Here is a 15,221-nt window from a genome sequence, read left to right as displayed (position 1 = left end):
CTAATAATTTTTTAATACTATTAGTTTGTGATACATAATATATTATTTTTTCTGCCATGATAACTAACTTTTTTCTGTACCCCTAAACAACCTATCGCGTACTACTAGGGGTACGCGTACCACAGGTTGGGAATCGCTGAACTAGATTATCACTGAACAATAAACTTTTGAAGTGCTTAAACAAATCAGTTTTAATTTCTTTTGAAATACAGAGTTTACTCTTTCCAGTTTACAAATACACTACCAAAACGTTTATTATACTTACAGTTTGAAATAAGTTGATTAAAACTAATCAGATATTCCTTGTTTTTCACTTATACAAAGCGCTCTGAAATTTCGCTTCACTAACAGATATTGTTTAAACCTGCAGTCTTTCCAAGACTCCTCCATTATATCATATTAATTTTCAAATTAACCTTTTGTTCTAAATACTCATCGTCAAACCACCCTGAAACAAACCTAGAGAAGCGTTTAATTTCTTTTTTACTGTGTCTACATTTCTCCACTATACCGGACACCATAACATTTACTTCATTTAATTAATTTGCTTTCTCATTAAATTGCCTGTTTCAACAAATATCTTGTACTTCACTTACAAACGAATCCTGCCATTCCTTCTTCCAACGACTATTAAACTGAACTGGTTGTCTAGCATAGCCCTTTTTTCAGTCCTTTGTCAGAAATTTTTAAATGTAGCATCATATGATCGGATTCAATACAGTTATCTATACCAAAATGCTTTAAATTCTCAACTTCGAAACCGTTTATACAGAAACAATCAATCACACTCTTACCGAAATAACAGATAAACGTGTATTTTTTTGTACATTTTTTTTAACTTGACCTTTCACAATCAGCAGACGTTTTGCTTGGCATAATTCCACTAACTTCAATTCACTCTTGTATTACATTTGTCTTCCGAACTCCGGTAAACAATATAATCCAACAAGGGAAAACATCACCTTCTCATTTTATTTCATTCAGAGTTCCAATTCTACCGTTAAATTCTCCCAATAAATATATGTCTTTATTTTGAAAAGAATTAAACAATGTCTTAAGTAATTTAAAACATTTAACGTAAACTTCTATTCTAATATAAACAAAAATAAACTTAATGTTTTTCCAACGAATTTCAAATAACCAATCTTAAAAGAGACGAACCACAACATGCTTGAGTTCTTTATTATTCATCAATACCATCCCACCTGTTCTCCGCCCTTTACCAATTATTCTAGAAGCGTTAAGCTTTATTTATATCTACAGACACCGTACGTGGCAGATACGTAACAGCACAGACATAAAAATATTATTACATACATTTTCTATGGGCATATTTACATATACCGCGCGTGAGCTGATCGTGTCCGCACAGACATGGGCCGATATGGCCGCATAGAAAATATATGTTTATGTCTGTGCTGTTACGTGTCTGCCACGTACGGTGTCTGTAGATATGAATGAAGCTTAAAGCGTGAAACGGCGCTATAAAAAAAAATTAATTCTACTGAAAAGTATCAAAATTAATGATATTTAAATTTTTACAATGTGTGTATGTGTAATAATTCAGATTGTTTAAAATTTTAATGTATGCTACTATTTTCGTAATAAATGTTATAAACTTATGAATTTTATAAGGTATTTTTTGATTTTCTTCGATATGTCCTTTATTTTCCCCCAAAAAATATGGTCACTGTACATATGGACAATGCCAATTGGTCAAGTTTGTTGTGTGTACTTTATTATTAACGTGTTTTTCTAAAATTTTATCATTATATTACTATTTACATGATATATATTTATACATCATGTAAAATACACAAAATGACATTTATTGTTATAATATTAATTAAATGAAGTTTTGTTTATGGATACATATTACATTAGACTATATCATAATATGTAGAGTGAAATAGATATTAAAAGAGAATATATGAAGTTTTCATTTACTCAGTCAGTATTTTTTCTGGTTTCTACCCAAGAATGGGAATATATAATTGCAAAATAATGATCATCATTGAAATGACCTTTAATTTGCAAATGAAAAATTTTTTAGATTGATGTGAAGATTGGTGCCCCTCTACACTTTGCCATTTTGTTTGAGTTTTAAACACCCATGTTTTGTCCCATTATCACTCTGCATAAAGTTTGGTTCAGTTTTTAACTGATCCACCATTTGCTTGTTGACTAAGTTTCTTGGATATTGTCTTTGTACAAATTTTTATCATGTACAGCTCTTCTATCAAAGTACAGTGAACAGTAGTATTCTTAGTCATTTCATTAGCAACCACCTTGACTGTTAATCATCTATATTTTGCTAGCACAGAACACACCTTGGACATGATTTAATGTATTTTCAATGTGAATAGCTATCCTAAATGATAGTCATCTTCAATACTTTTAAAGCCATCTTTGAAAGCCTTGTGCCAATGAAACACTTGTGTGAAGACAAACTAGCATATCTATGTGCTAATCTTAGCATTGCAAGCATTTCAGAATATGTTTTGTTAACTTTTATACAGTTTGATTTTAGATGTTTGTTTAATATTCTTCTTTGTTTTATTATTATTATTATTATTTTTTGTGATATGATGTTCAAACACAAACAAACAGCACAATTATTTACCTTATCCTAGATTAGTTAAACCTCCACCAACTGATTTGGTTTCCTCTGAAATCTTCCACTGTGATAAATTGGATGATGCAATGTTGCCTACAGAACATATGAATTTTTCTCATTAGAATATAAACATACTATACATGAATAGTACTGTAATTGATTAACTATTGACACTGACTCTTGATTTTAAGTTATGAATATGGATGATAAAATGTGAATGTATAAAAAGATTTAAATAATTAAGATCACATTAAAATAATTTATAAAATAAACCTTATTAAAATAAATTTAATAAACCATTTTTTTAAATTTTAGTTTCATCATGCCTCTGAGTTGCAGATTTTATGCACAGAAATATCCTGAAGTAGAAGATGTCGTCATGGTTAATGTTCAGTCTATAGCTGAAATGGGTGCATATGTTCGTCTTTTAGAATATAATAATATAGAAGGAATGATTCTATTATCTGAATTATCAAGACGACGTATTAGATCTATTAATAAATTAATTAGAGTTGGTCGAAGTGAATGTGTAGTTGTTATAAGGGTTGATAAAGAAAAAGGTAATTTTATGAAATTTTTATATTTAAAATGTTTCTGTAATCACTTTGTAAGTGATTACATTATTAGTAATTAATCTAATTTTAAATATTTCTAAGTTTTTATTGCATTTTAATATTTCTGTTAAAAATATTGTGTTTATTATATTAGGAAAGATATAATTTTAATTCATAAATGAAATAAAATCAAACAATAGTAAAGGCAAAAGTCAGTTCTTAATATTTAAACATTGTAGGAGCACACACAAATGTATACAAAGATGATATCTGTGTCTTAATGTTTTAAAAATTAAAGTATAGAACAGGGGTGGCCAACCTTTTCAGAAGGCGGGCCAAATTTCAGAAATAATATTTCCTGCCTGTCCACGCACCTAATTTTTTTTTTTTAATTAAAGTAAACAAGCATGTTACAGCTTCAACCACATCATCGCTTCCCAGTAGGTGAGATGGTGGTCAAACACTTGCCTGGTTTAATGTAAAAAAACACAAAAAATAGGTATATTTATTTTTTTGAAGAAAATAAAACATAACTGAGAATCAAACATATTTATTAGACAATTTAAAAATATTTAAAAGTGAGACATCTGACTTTGTTTTACAGAACTAAATGCATCAAAATTGATCTCCACTGATGATGTTGCTACATGCAAACAGTTTTCCAAATGAACATCAGTAATTCGATCTCACTTGTGATTTGATGTACTTCATGCGACTAAAAAGCTGTTCACATGCATAAGTGTTTCCACATAGCAAAACCATCGACAGAGCATGTTTGTAAAACGCAGGATATTTATCCTTGTTCAAATACGTTTCATAGAACTCTTCCAAACCAACTTGATGGAATTTCTCCAATGTTTCAGGGTTTACTTACTTATAGAATCGATATGGTAGACAGGCTACTTGGTTAAAGTAGTTTGAACTGTAATTATAAATATGTTAAATATGTATTTTAACATTGATTGCAAAATCTCTCCAGATGTATTGGTGATAATAAAACGAAACTACAGAATAACACGGAACTTTGTCAAGCTGGACTGAAAGTAGTTATGAGTATGAGCCTGACAGCATTGCGAGTTTCCTGAAAACGTCAAGACCACAGAACATATATAGCTGAAGTTGAAGTCTCATATTAAATTTTATCAACACTTAGCATCGGACAAAAAACTAAGTAACCTTCAGTGTCAAATAGCAGGATATTTGAAATAGCTAAAAATCTATGAATTTTTCCAAAAATGAAGGATATTTCAAATTTCTCTTAGCTATAATTTAAAAATACATGATATGAATAACTCATGAGGTAATGTTCTTTTGTTGATATGTACAATAAAGTTAACATTTACCTTCATTTGACCTAGCTCCGCAGGCCACAACATGACTCCCAGCGGGCCGTATGCGGCTCGCGGGCCTTGTGTTGGCCACCCCTGGTATAGAATATCAAGATGATAAAAACAATTTACATTCATCATTTAAACAATTTAAATATTACTATCATTAAGTTAAATTAAAAGAATAAACCAAAATCTAAAATTACAACAAAACTTAAAACAAATTTACATAAAAAATGTAAACAAAAATCATATAATAACCTTGACAACAAAAATATTACATTTAAAAATTTTCAAAGAAATTAACAGAAGAAAACACTGGGACTTTTTATCTTCTTTCATCCTAATGTTATTATCCAAACAAAAACATCTGAGATGCAAAAAAATTGGGTCAAATGATAATTTAGACAAATGTCAAAATTTTTCTTAGGAGTTTTTCTTTGGTAAAGATAAGCTTGGTGCTTTGAAGCAAAATGTTGAAAAGAATAATACAGGTAAAAATCTTGTGGATGCCACTTCAAAGTGCCAAGCTTATCTTTACCAAAGAAAAACCCATAAGAAAAATTTTGGCTGTTGTCTAAATTGTCATAAATATTTATTTAGTGCATTTTTTAAATCTCAGATGTTTTGTTTGGATGTCAATTGTTTTTTGTTTAATAATTGTATTATTAAATCAAGATATAAGATGATGATATACAATTCACACAGCAACCAGTGCACTTCCAATCAAATGCTTTCAATATTCATTTATGTCAGTGCTGACAAACACTTTTTATATGCCATTTTTGTGACATGTTAATAAAATTGTTATAAAAAGTTTTAATTTGCATAAATTTGAGATTTTATAATTCTAAGTAACATTTTGAATAAAATTCATTCATTTCAATGAAATTTTATCCTTATAAGGATAAAATTAAGTCAGACATAAAAAACTGACACACAAACTGGAAATATATACTGAAATAACCACTTCACACCTAAGCATAATTCCAGCAAACAAACAATAAAAAAGGTTTAATGTTCAAACATTTTCAGCCGTCTTTCAGAGGCCCTCATCAGGAAAAATTGCATAGAACATAAAAACAGCTCTATCTTTTTAACAGTTTTCGAACAGAGCTGTGTTCTAATTTTTAACATTTAAATGATGTTGAATACAAAGATTGTTACATATTACAACATATAATTAAAAATATTTATAAATAAAGTTATAAATAAATACAATAATAATATATATGGTGTACATCGGGCTAATTTTTAACAATGAATATATTACCATTACCATATATATTATTTTATATATTAACACCATATATATTATTATTGTATTTATTTATAAATATTTTTAATTGTTCTGCACATTCTGAATCATTTACAATTTAATTGCACATTCTGAATCATTAAAAATAAACTTTTTCTAGTCAAGCATACTATAATGTATTGGTTTTGTTTTCCATTCATCATGTATTAAGGCAAACAACCATGTTTGCCTTAATACATGATGAATGGAATTATTGATGATGAATGGAATGGTATTAAGGCAAACAACCATGTTTGCCTTAATACATGCATTTGATAATATTTTGTAATTAAACAAAATAAAATTAGAACTGTATTAATAAATCTAATTTTCTTTATTTTGATCTCTAAAGTCACCTCATCCTGTATGCGAGATCATCTTATACCTAAGTAAATACAGTATTTCCTGCTTAAGTCGTTCAAATTCTGCAATCCATAAGATTTGTTAAAAATTCCCATGTAAGAGTGACAAGCATAAAAATAAGAAAATGATATTTAGAGATATGATATTAGAATAGCATAAAATGTAAAGCCCAACTTATGACTATATCGTAATTCCACGTAATCAATTAGTCGTAAGTTGATCACTACTTGTGTAATATTTCAAAAGATTTTACATATTTCAATGTTTAATATATTTTAGTTATAACAAAAATTTACAAAAAATTAATTTAAAAGTTTAAAATATAAATTAACCCTTTGTATTCTAAGAAATTTTTAACATAGGTGACTCAACTCTAAGAAAGTGTTTGGATACAAGTATCCAAACTTGTATTTGGCAAGTCTTTTAATTACTTGGATTTAGATACTAAATCCAACATTGCATTGAACAACATGCATTTTTTATATGAATTACTAGCATTTGTTCTGTATGGTATAACCTTAAATAGTGTAACATCATGCCATTCATCTTCTACAGAAGTGTTACTATTATCATTAATTCACTCTTAAAAATTTTTACTTTCCAGGCTGTTATATATAACAGAGGGAAAGTATGGCAAATCAAAAAATGACTCCCAAGATTTTTACATTTTTGGACTAAGGATCTTGAAACATTGAGAATTGCAAAAAAATTTAAGGTTTTTCCTGTATGTATGGATGGAAGCACAATTTTATTCACCCTGTTTGAAGCTTAATAACTCATGTGCTTTTTGTCAAGAATTTTTGAAATTTTGCAGGGAGGTTTGTGTATTAGAGGGATTAATCTCTTAAATTTTGGTGGTTAAAGGTTGAGAGGAGGGGTTGTGTGTCATATTTCAAGTACGGTCTATTGTGTCATTATCATCACTTTAAATTGTCTTTATTTAGTTCAAAATCAAATGTCTTCACTTTCAGTATTTTAAAAATCTTCACAAATTTCTGCTTTTTGTTTGTTTTTCGTTTTCCTTCTTTTTGTGGCTGAAAAACATTATGTAATGACTTTCATTCTTTTGTAATTATATACATAATGTTGTCATTAATACATGTGTAGTTGTGATGTAGGTACATTGCTGTAGTGGCACCAGCAGACTTCTGATGTTACTATCAATTTCATTGTAGCAGTGCCAATGGATTTGTGATATACATTATTAAACGTTGTTGTAATGGTACTAATGTGCATTGAAAATTTACAATCAATATAGTTGATGACATTGGATTTGTGTCATTGTCACTGTTGTACCACTATTGGAGTGCAATGAACTACTTTATAAGAATTAAGAAATCAACTGTTATAGTTTAACCATATAGAAAATCTGTAAATTTTATAAATTATTAAACTAGTGAAAAAGAAAAGTAAATTATGCCAAAACTGAAGTTCAAACATTGTGCAAAGTTTCCACTAAAGGTCATAATGTGGGTTAGGTTGCCATAAGCTATACAGGCAGTCTCAGTTCTTTATCACATTAACATCATCAAACCCAATGAATTTGTAAAGCCAAACAACTACTGGATTACTTTGGGATACTTTTCCACAATTATATTTAATTAATTACTAAATAATTTGTCAGTAGAGGAAGGCCATCTCTTATTAAATTCAATAATTAATAAATATTAATTTAATTATAAATCATATGATACAATCAATCTTGGTTATAAACAGGATGAGGATGCTGTCTGGGGACACCTTCAGCACCCTCATCCTATAAACTCCTACTCGTGGAACTCAGCTGACCATCGTTCAACCCCAGCATGGTACAGGTAACACCCTTATAACACAGCACTTCTATAGCACAGATTCACTCTAACACTGTTCGAGAATTGGGTAAAATCCTCGTACAACATGAAATATAATAAAAACTATTAAAAGTGAACTTTATCTAATTTGAAATTAGGGAAATCCTCGTACAATAGTTCAGTAAACGTAATAAAGCTTTTAAGTGAGAAAGATACCTCATTTGACATTTTTCATTCGAGTGTGTACACACTATCAGATTTTCCTGCATAATTTTCATGAACTATTAGTACTTAAGTATGTAAATTTTCTTTTTTCGCCTTCTATTGATACATGTGGTCCGTCTCAAAACTTGTTTCAGTGTTGCCAGATCACGATGCTTCTGCTTTTGGTGTTGCCAGATGTTTTCCCTTATTCCATACTTGCTTTATTTCATCACCAGTTTTTAGGCATTGAACCGCGCATCGACCCTTGGACAATCCACACCTTTACAAGTATACTTTAAGACTTTAATCGTGTCTCTTTTTTAGTATGTATCACTTCTTAAAAAAATTTTAATAAAGATATTTATCTTAATTATGAAAATATAATAGCATGTTTTTTAATTTTTGGAACCTAACCCCCTTTTTGTACTAGTTTTGTTTTGTATAACACAGCAATTTTTTAGAACATAACTCCCGTGTTATACGAGGGTTACCTATATATATACAGTGGGTGATTGGTTAACGAACAGATCGGACAACGAACAAATCGGATAACGAACACTTTCGCGAAAGATTTTTATGTTCGGACAACGAACACATGATCGGATAATGTGTTCGTTGTCCCCACAGAACAAACACAAGAAGTGACATAAAATAATGAATACCGATTGGTCTTCCCTTGTCTTCGGGCAACAATTCGAAACTTTTTGGAGTGTGGGAGACGTCAACATAGACGCCGCTCAAGCTGGTATATACTGATCGGATAGTATTCCTCTGAACTTTGAAATTCTTCCTTGTAATTCCAGCCTTTTATTTTTTTGAAAAAACAATTCTTTTGTGTATTCGCGAGACTGTCGGGTAGGCACTTGTTAAGTTTTGCGTCTGTTTTTNTGCCTTGTGTCGAAAACATTATTATTATTTTTTACCGATTATTTGGCTTTTCATTATTTTGTAATTTTTTTTTTTTTTTTTTTTTTTCCGAAAGATGAGAGTATAATAGCAAAGGTAGAGAGTGGACAGAAGATAACTAATGTTGCTGGACAATATGGCATAAACAGGTCTACAGTAGGCCTCAGTTCAATCTTATTTAAGAAAAATGCTGTATAATCAAAAAGACTCCAGCAGCTAAAGGAGTAACAAAAATCACATCTGAGAAATAAAGAACATCGAAGACTTCGTAATGGAACTTGAAACGAATCTGGTGACAGAAGAATGCCAAGAACTCTTGAATGAAGAACACCAAGAAACTCGGCGAGATATGTTTTCTTCTGAAAAAGAGGATTAATGCCGATATCTGTTATTAAAGATTCTTTGTAGAAGTGGGAGGATGTCAGAACAACGGTCTTAGAATGACATCCAAACCAGGTTGAGGCTTGGGGATCTCTACAATTACAATGCTATTAATTACTTACGAAAAATCATGAAGAAGAGAGAAAAGCAATCGACATTAGACAGATTCTTTAACCCTTTCAAACAGAAAAAAACATGACTAATAAAAATGCAAGACTGTGTATGTATGTAGTTTTATTATTACATATAAGTAAACATAGTAAGAAAGTATATATTTTTTATTTTTTGGAGTCTCCAGAATGAATTAATTAAATTCCCGTTAAAACCTATAGTAAATTGATAATCAGTTAACGAACAATTTGGATAGCGAACAAAGTCTTGGAAAGGATTTTGTTTGTTAACCAATCACCCACTGTATATAAAACATCACAAAACCTAATAAATTTGTAAAACCAAACACATAGTAAGCAGGAATTGCAGGTTTGAGTCCTGCTCTGGGTAGATTCATTTCTTCCAGAATATTCTAAATTATTAATTAAATATAATTCCAGAAAAGTAGCTCATTGTAATCCAGTGGTTGTTTGTCTTTATCACATTGTCTAAACTTTGTATTAACATGAAAGTATATAATATGGAATGCATCACAAAGAGACTAATCCTATTTTTGAAGTGTTATTTGACTGGAGATTACAAGTTTTTGCCAGATATGATAATATCTTACTATGCTCAATAAACAATTCCTGTCTGACCAACACGATATACAGTATATACCTGGTGAAAACAATGTACTGTACCTAAAGTATCCCAACTAAAACCATTCAAAAGCACTGTTTTAACTGGTTTTGATATCAGAAAGTGTATGATGGAGGGTGAGGGTGTGAGGCCAATTCCAACATAGAACTTTGCAAAAAAAAAAAAAAAAAATTCAGAACAAGCTCTGACTGGAGACTTCTTGGAATCTCCTTCTGACATATGTGAAAACAAGTGTTTTAAAGACAACAGGCCATGGAATAGATTTGATTTTGTTAAACTGATATTATTTTACATACATTGTTAATCTTGTAACTTCAAAACTTCCTGTATAAATTTATTTCATATTCTTGATTCAAAAATCTAGAATATGAAATAAATTTGGTCAGTTGAGAAATCTTTAATAACTAAGGATGATGATGATTAACTTTATTATTTTTTGTTTTAAGAATAAAATATATTTTAAATTCAAGAAACTTATTCAAATAATAGTAGTTTTCAAAAAATGTCAAGAATTTATAATAGGTATATTTAATTTATTAATTTTTAGGTTATATTGACTTATCTAAACGAAGAGTATCTCAAGAAGATATTGCAAAATGCGAAGAGAAGTTTGCAAAAGCTAAAGCAGTAAGTAAGATATTTTTCTTGATTAAATTAAGTATGTGCATTTAATTGAATAGAAATGAAACAGAAGTACAATATCAACTTTCTTATTATTAATGGTGATAATTGTCAGTTTTTTAGACAGTAATAATGTTCATTATACTTTTTAAAAATTGTATTTCCATTTTACTTGGAAATAAACTAAAATATTAAATGCTTGATATAATATCAAAAACAGTATTTTATTTTAGTTTCTTAATATCAAACACATAAGATGATTTATGAAAAGCACTTAGAATTTTTTAAACTTTATTATTATTAAAGACATCTTATTTTCCTGTTACTTACTCTTATTACAATAAGTTTTAATGCCTTAGAAATTATTCTGTTGTTTAAATTAGAAACTACTTTTTAAAACATAAATAGTTAATTTTAAGAAAGTATTTTAGAGATTTTAACAGCAAAAAATTATACTTCCATTTTAGTTGTATGTTTTATTGGGTTGTTCAGAAAGTAATTTCGTTTTTTTTTTTTTTTTTTTTTTTGCCGCTAGACGGATTAGTCGTATTTTTCCTGCCATTTTCGTTATAAACCATATTATCATTATATATTTTAACAGCTAGCATTTTAAGGCTTATTTGTAAAAAATTTTGTTTGATTTTGTACAATTGTTTATTTTTTGTGTCCCATCAAATATGGAAGATCGAAAGCAGCATTTTCAGCATATTTTGATCTTTTATTACCGAAAAGGTAAGAATGCTGTTCAAGCGAGAAAAAAATTGTGTGACACGTATGGAGATGATATATTGACAGAACAACAGTGTCAAAACTGGTTTATAAAATTTCGTTCCGGCAATTTCAATATAGAAGATGCACCACATTCTGGATGGCCAGTTGAAGCCAATGAAAACAAAATAAAGGTACTGATCGAAGCAAACTGCCGAATAACAACACGTAAAATCGCTAAGAGATTAAATTTGTCAAATTGAACTGTTTATGATTACTTGAAACAAATTGGTTTTGTTTCAAAGCTTGATATATGGGTTCCACATGTTCTTAAAGAGAGATGCTCCCTTTGGTGGGATTTTAAGAAAATTCTTTTTGGAGCTTTTACCAGACAGTTTAACAATTGATTCGAAAGTGTACTGCCATCGAGTAAACAAATTGAGTAATATCATCAAACAGAAAAGGCGGCCAGAATTGATCAACAAAACAGGTGTAGTGTTTTACAACTATAATGTCAAATTTCACACAAGTTTGGTAACTCATCAGAAACTGTTATAACTTAGATGGGACATGCTATCACACCAATCATATTTGCCAGATAGAGCACAGTCAGATTATTACTTGTTCCGGTCTATACAAATTTTTTAAACTATAAGACATTTACTTGAAATGACAATGTCAAAAATCACTTGAATCAGTTTTTTGTAAGCAACGATCAAAACTTTTATGAATGTGAAATCATGCTACTACCAGAAATGATGACAACAGATATTTGACCAAAATGGTCAATATATAATTCAATAAAATATTTATTTATTATAAAAATGTTTTTTTTTCTACAGAAAAAAAAACGAAATTACTTTCCGAACAGACCAATATTTTTACTTATCCAGTTGTTATGTATACATTACAATGGAAAGTAATGGAATCGTGTCAAATTTGACTCAAATTTTTGCAAATCTCTACATTTTGAGGCCCCTTAAACCTAAAAATGTCAAAAAAATTCTGTGTGGGGGCATCTATTTCACTTAATATCTCAAGATGGGGTAAAGATAATGTAATGATATTTGACACAATAACTTGTATATAAGGGGCATCTATGCTATTAAAGTTTGATTGTGAAAGGTCGTGGGGATTGAAAGATAGAGGGTGGTCACGTGATATATCTCGAGAGGGTCTGACTTAATGAAAATGTTATTCATTATTAGCATTTAATATTCTATAAATCTCATCCCTACCCTCAGAATTAAGTTTTTTGCCATTCAATAATAATTAAAAATATAAAAAGTTTTTATAACAAAATCTCATAACAGATGGTGCCAAACAGAATTTTGTTAATTGTATTAATAATATAAAAGTTATTTTTAAATAGAATTTTATAACAGCCAGGAAAGTTATGCAACTTGTTGCCAGATTTTTTTAAATTCATGTACAGTACACTTCATAAATATCCATTTATTCTTCAACTCTTTCATTATTTTTATTTAATTTGCTTAAGTTATTCATTATTTATTAAAAATTATACTAAGAATTTTCTTTAAGTTAGTATTCAGATACATAAATAAAAGAAAACAAGCAATTATTTATTGTGACAACATCACAATGCCAGGCTGCAATTTTTCATCACAGTACTCTCAATTTTAGTAGTTTAGTAGTACATTGTACTTTTCCTGTTAGGTACTGTCCATAAATTGTCTGCATTTTTTTGAAATTTTTATTCTTCCTCCCCTTCTTGTCCCAGTTTGTCCAAGTTTCCATAACTTGTCCTCTTTAGATATCCAACGAAACCTTTATCACTCTGAATGGTATATACTATAAGTATAAACAAAACACAAGAAATTTTGAAATAAATATATTAAATGAATAAACTATAAAATTTGATATGGAAACAACTGTACACACATCTCTGTTTACAAATGACAGCATTCTATGATAAGGGGATGGAAAAGCTCGTCCACAGATATGACAAATTCTTCAATCTTCACAGTGATTATGTCGAAAAGTAACCATGTTTGTACCTAACTTTTGGTAATAAATTCATTTTGTTATTTACACTTGTCTTTGTTTTATGAACCATCGGAGCTTGATTTTTAACTGCCATCATAATTTAGCATTTTCTGTCTAGTTATTAATAATTCTTACATTAAAATACACTAATGTTTTCATACATAAAAAAAAGGGGGGATTTTTAAATTTTATTGCAATTAGAAACTGTTTTAGTACTTATATTATTTTTTGCTGATAAAAGTAGAAAAATTCCTTCTTTAAGAAACTATGAAATTCGTTTATTGACATTTTGATTTTAATAATATATTTTAGGTGAATAGTATACTAAGACATGTTGCAGAAGTTCTCTCTTATGAAACAGATGAACAGTTAGAAGAGCTTTATGAGAAATCTGCTTGGTATTTTGATGAAAAATATAAAAAACAAGCCAGCTCATTTGATGCCTTTAAACATGCTGTGAAGTAAGTAATTTTAAGAATTTAAGTTTATTGTAATAAAATATTTTGTTATGTTATTTTAAAAATGACAAATCAATTATATTATTAATGCAAAAACATATTTTTAAATTTACGTTTATATTTATTTATTTAAAAATTTATATTTTTAAATATATAAATTTAATAATTTTATAAAATATTTTAAAATGAATATCAGAAATTAAAATATAACTAGAAAAAATAACATTGTTAGATAAGTATGGCTAAAGACTAGATCAGAAATGTGGAACCTTTTTTTAATCAGAGGATCGCTTCCTTTTTCTGAGGGTTTTGTTATGTTACACAATGTATTACAGATTGCATAAGTTATACATTTAGCATACATTATTAAAAATTATGCATATATGTGGATTGATTAACAAAGAAGTTTTCTAATTTAATAAAAGAAAGATCAGTCATTTATTTTAGACAATAAGTATTGACTTTTTTAACTTAATTACCATTTAGAGTGACATATTTTTCTAAATATTCAGTTTATTTTTGCATTCTACATGCGAAAAAGCTTTCTTGATTTTCTTTGACACATACCCGTTTGGTGGCTTGAACTTTAACATCCTATGGAAAGCATTGATCTTTCAATATTTTAAATTTGGGAATAATTGGAAAAGTCTGATGATGATTTCACATATCAATCAATACCTGTGCTTTGTGGAATGTTTTGTAAGAGACTTTATTTTATCAATTTACTCTCATATTTATGTGATTTATTTTATTGGAAAAAGAATAAAATGCATACTTTCATAATTCAATTCAAATTATACTTATATTATTTTATATTATAATAAGCCACATAGAAGTCATATAGTATTATGTAATGTGAAGGTCACAGGTTCTTTACCCTAGACATTATTAAAAACAAGTTTTAACTTTGATTTAGACTAATGACAATTTAGTGACAATTTATATAGTAATTATGCATAAACTATAACAAAAATGAGTGATTTATTATGGTTTTGTTTTTGGTCATTCTGGTTTTTTAGTCACTTTACCAATTTTACCTAAAACTAAAGATTAAGTGGACTAAACCATAAGTTTTCTATATCTTGTTTCTGTAAGCAGCCTTGTAATAGTCTGTTTTTCTGATTCTATTATTAAAGTTCCAAAAATTTCCTCTACATAAAATGTAAATTATTATTTATCTACTTGGTGAACAAACAAAAAAGGATATATCCGGAGTTTGGTGATGCTGAGTGTC

At 28.7% G+C, this 15,221-nt stretch overlaps 1 protein-coding gene across 1 annotated transcript in view; it reads left to right on the top strand.

Moving 5' to 3' along the window:
* LOC111625327 (eukaryotic translation initiation factor 2 subunit 1-like) overlaps positions 1-15,221 on the top strand; it is a 29,667-nt gene that overhangs the window by 8,236 nt on the left and 6,210 nt on the right. The window contains exons 2-4 of the mRNA XM_023368454.1: positions 2,933-3,177; positions 10,741-10,820; positions 13,842-13,990. Of these exons, the coding sequence (XP_023224222.1) occupies positions 2,940-3,177; positions 10,741-10,820; positions 13,842-13,990 (467 nt within the window). The 5' untranslated portion in view covers positions 2,933-2,939. The remainder of the gene's footprint in view (positions 1-2,932; positions 3,178-10,740; positions 10,821-13,841; positions 13,991-15,221) is intronic.

Source organism: Centruroides sculpturatus, unplaced genomic scaffold (genome assembly GCF_000671375.1).
Source record: "Centruroides sculpturatus isolate CEXI.00-Female unplaced genomic scaffold, Cexi_2.0 scaffold428, whole genome shotgun sequence".
Classification (NCBI taxonomy): Eukaryota; Metazoa; Arthropoda; class Arachnida; order Scorpiones; family Buthidae; genus Centruroides; species Centruroides sculpturatus.
Note: the sequence above shows the minus strand (reverse complement) of the source record. Positions and strands in the feature narration are given on the sequence as shown.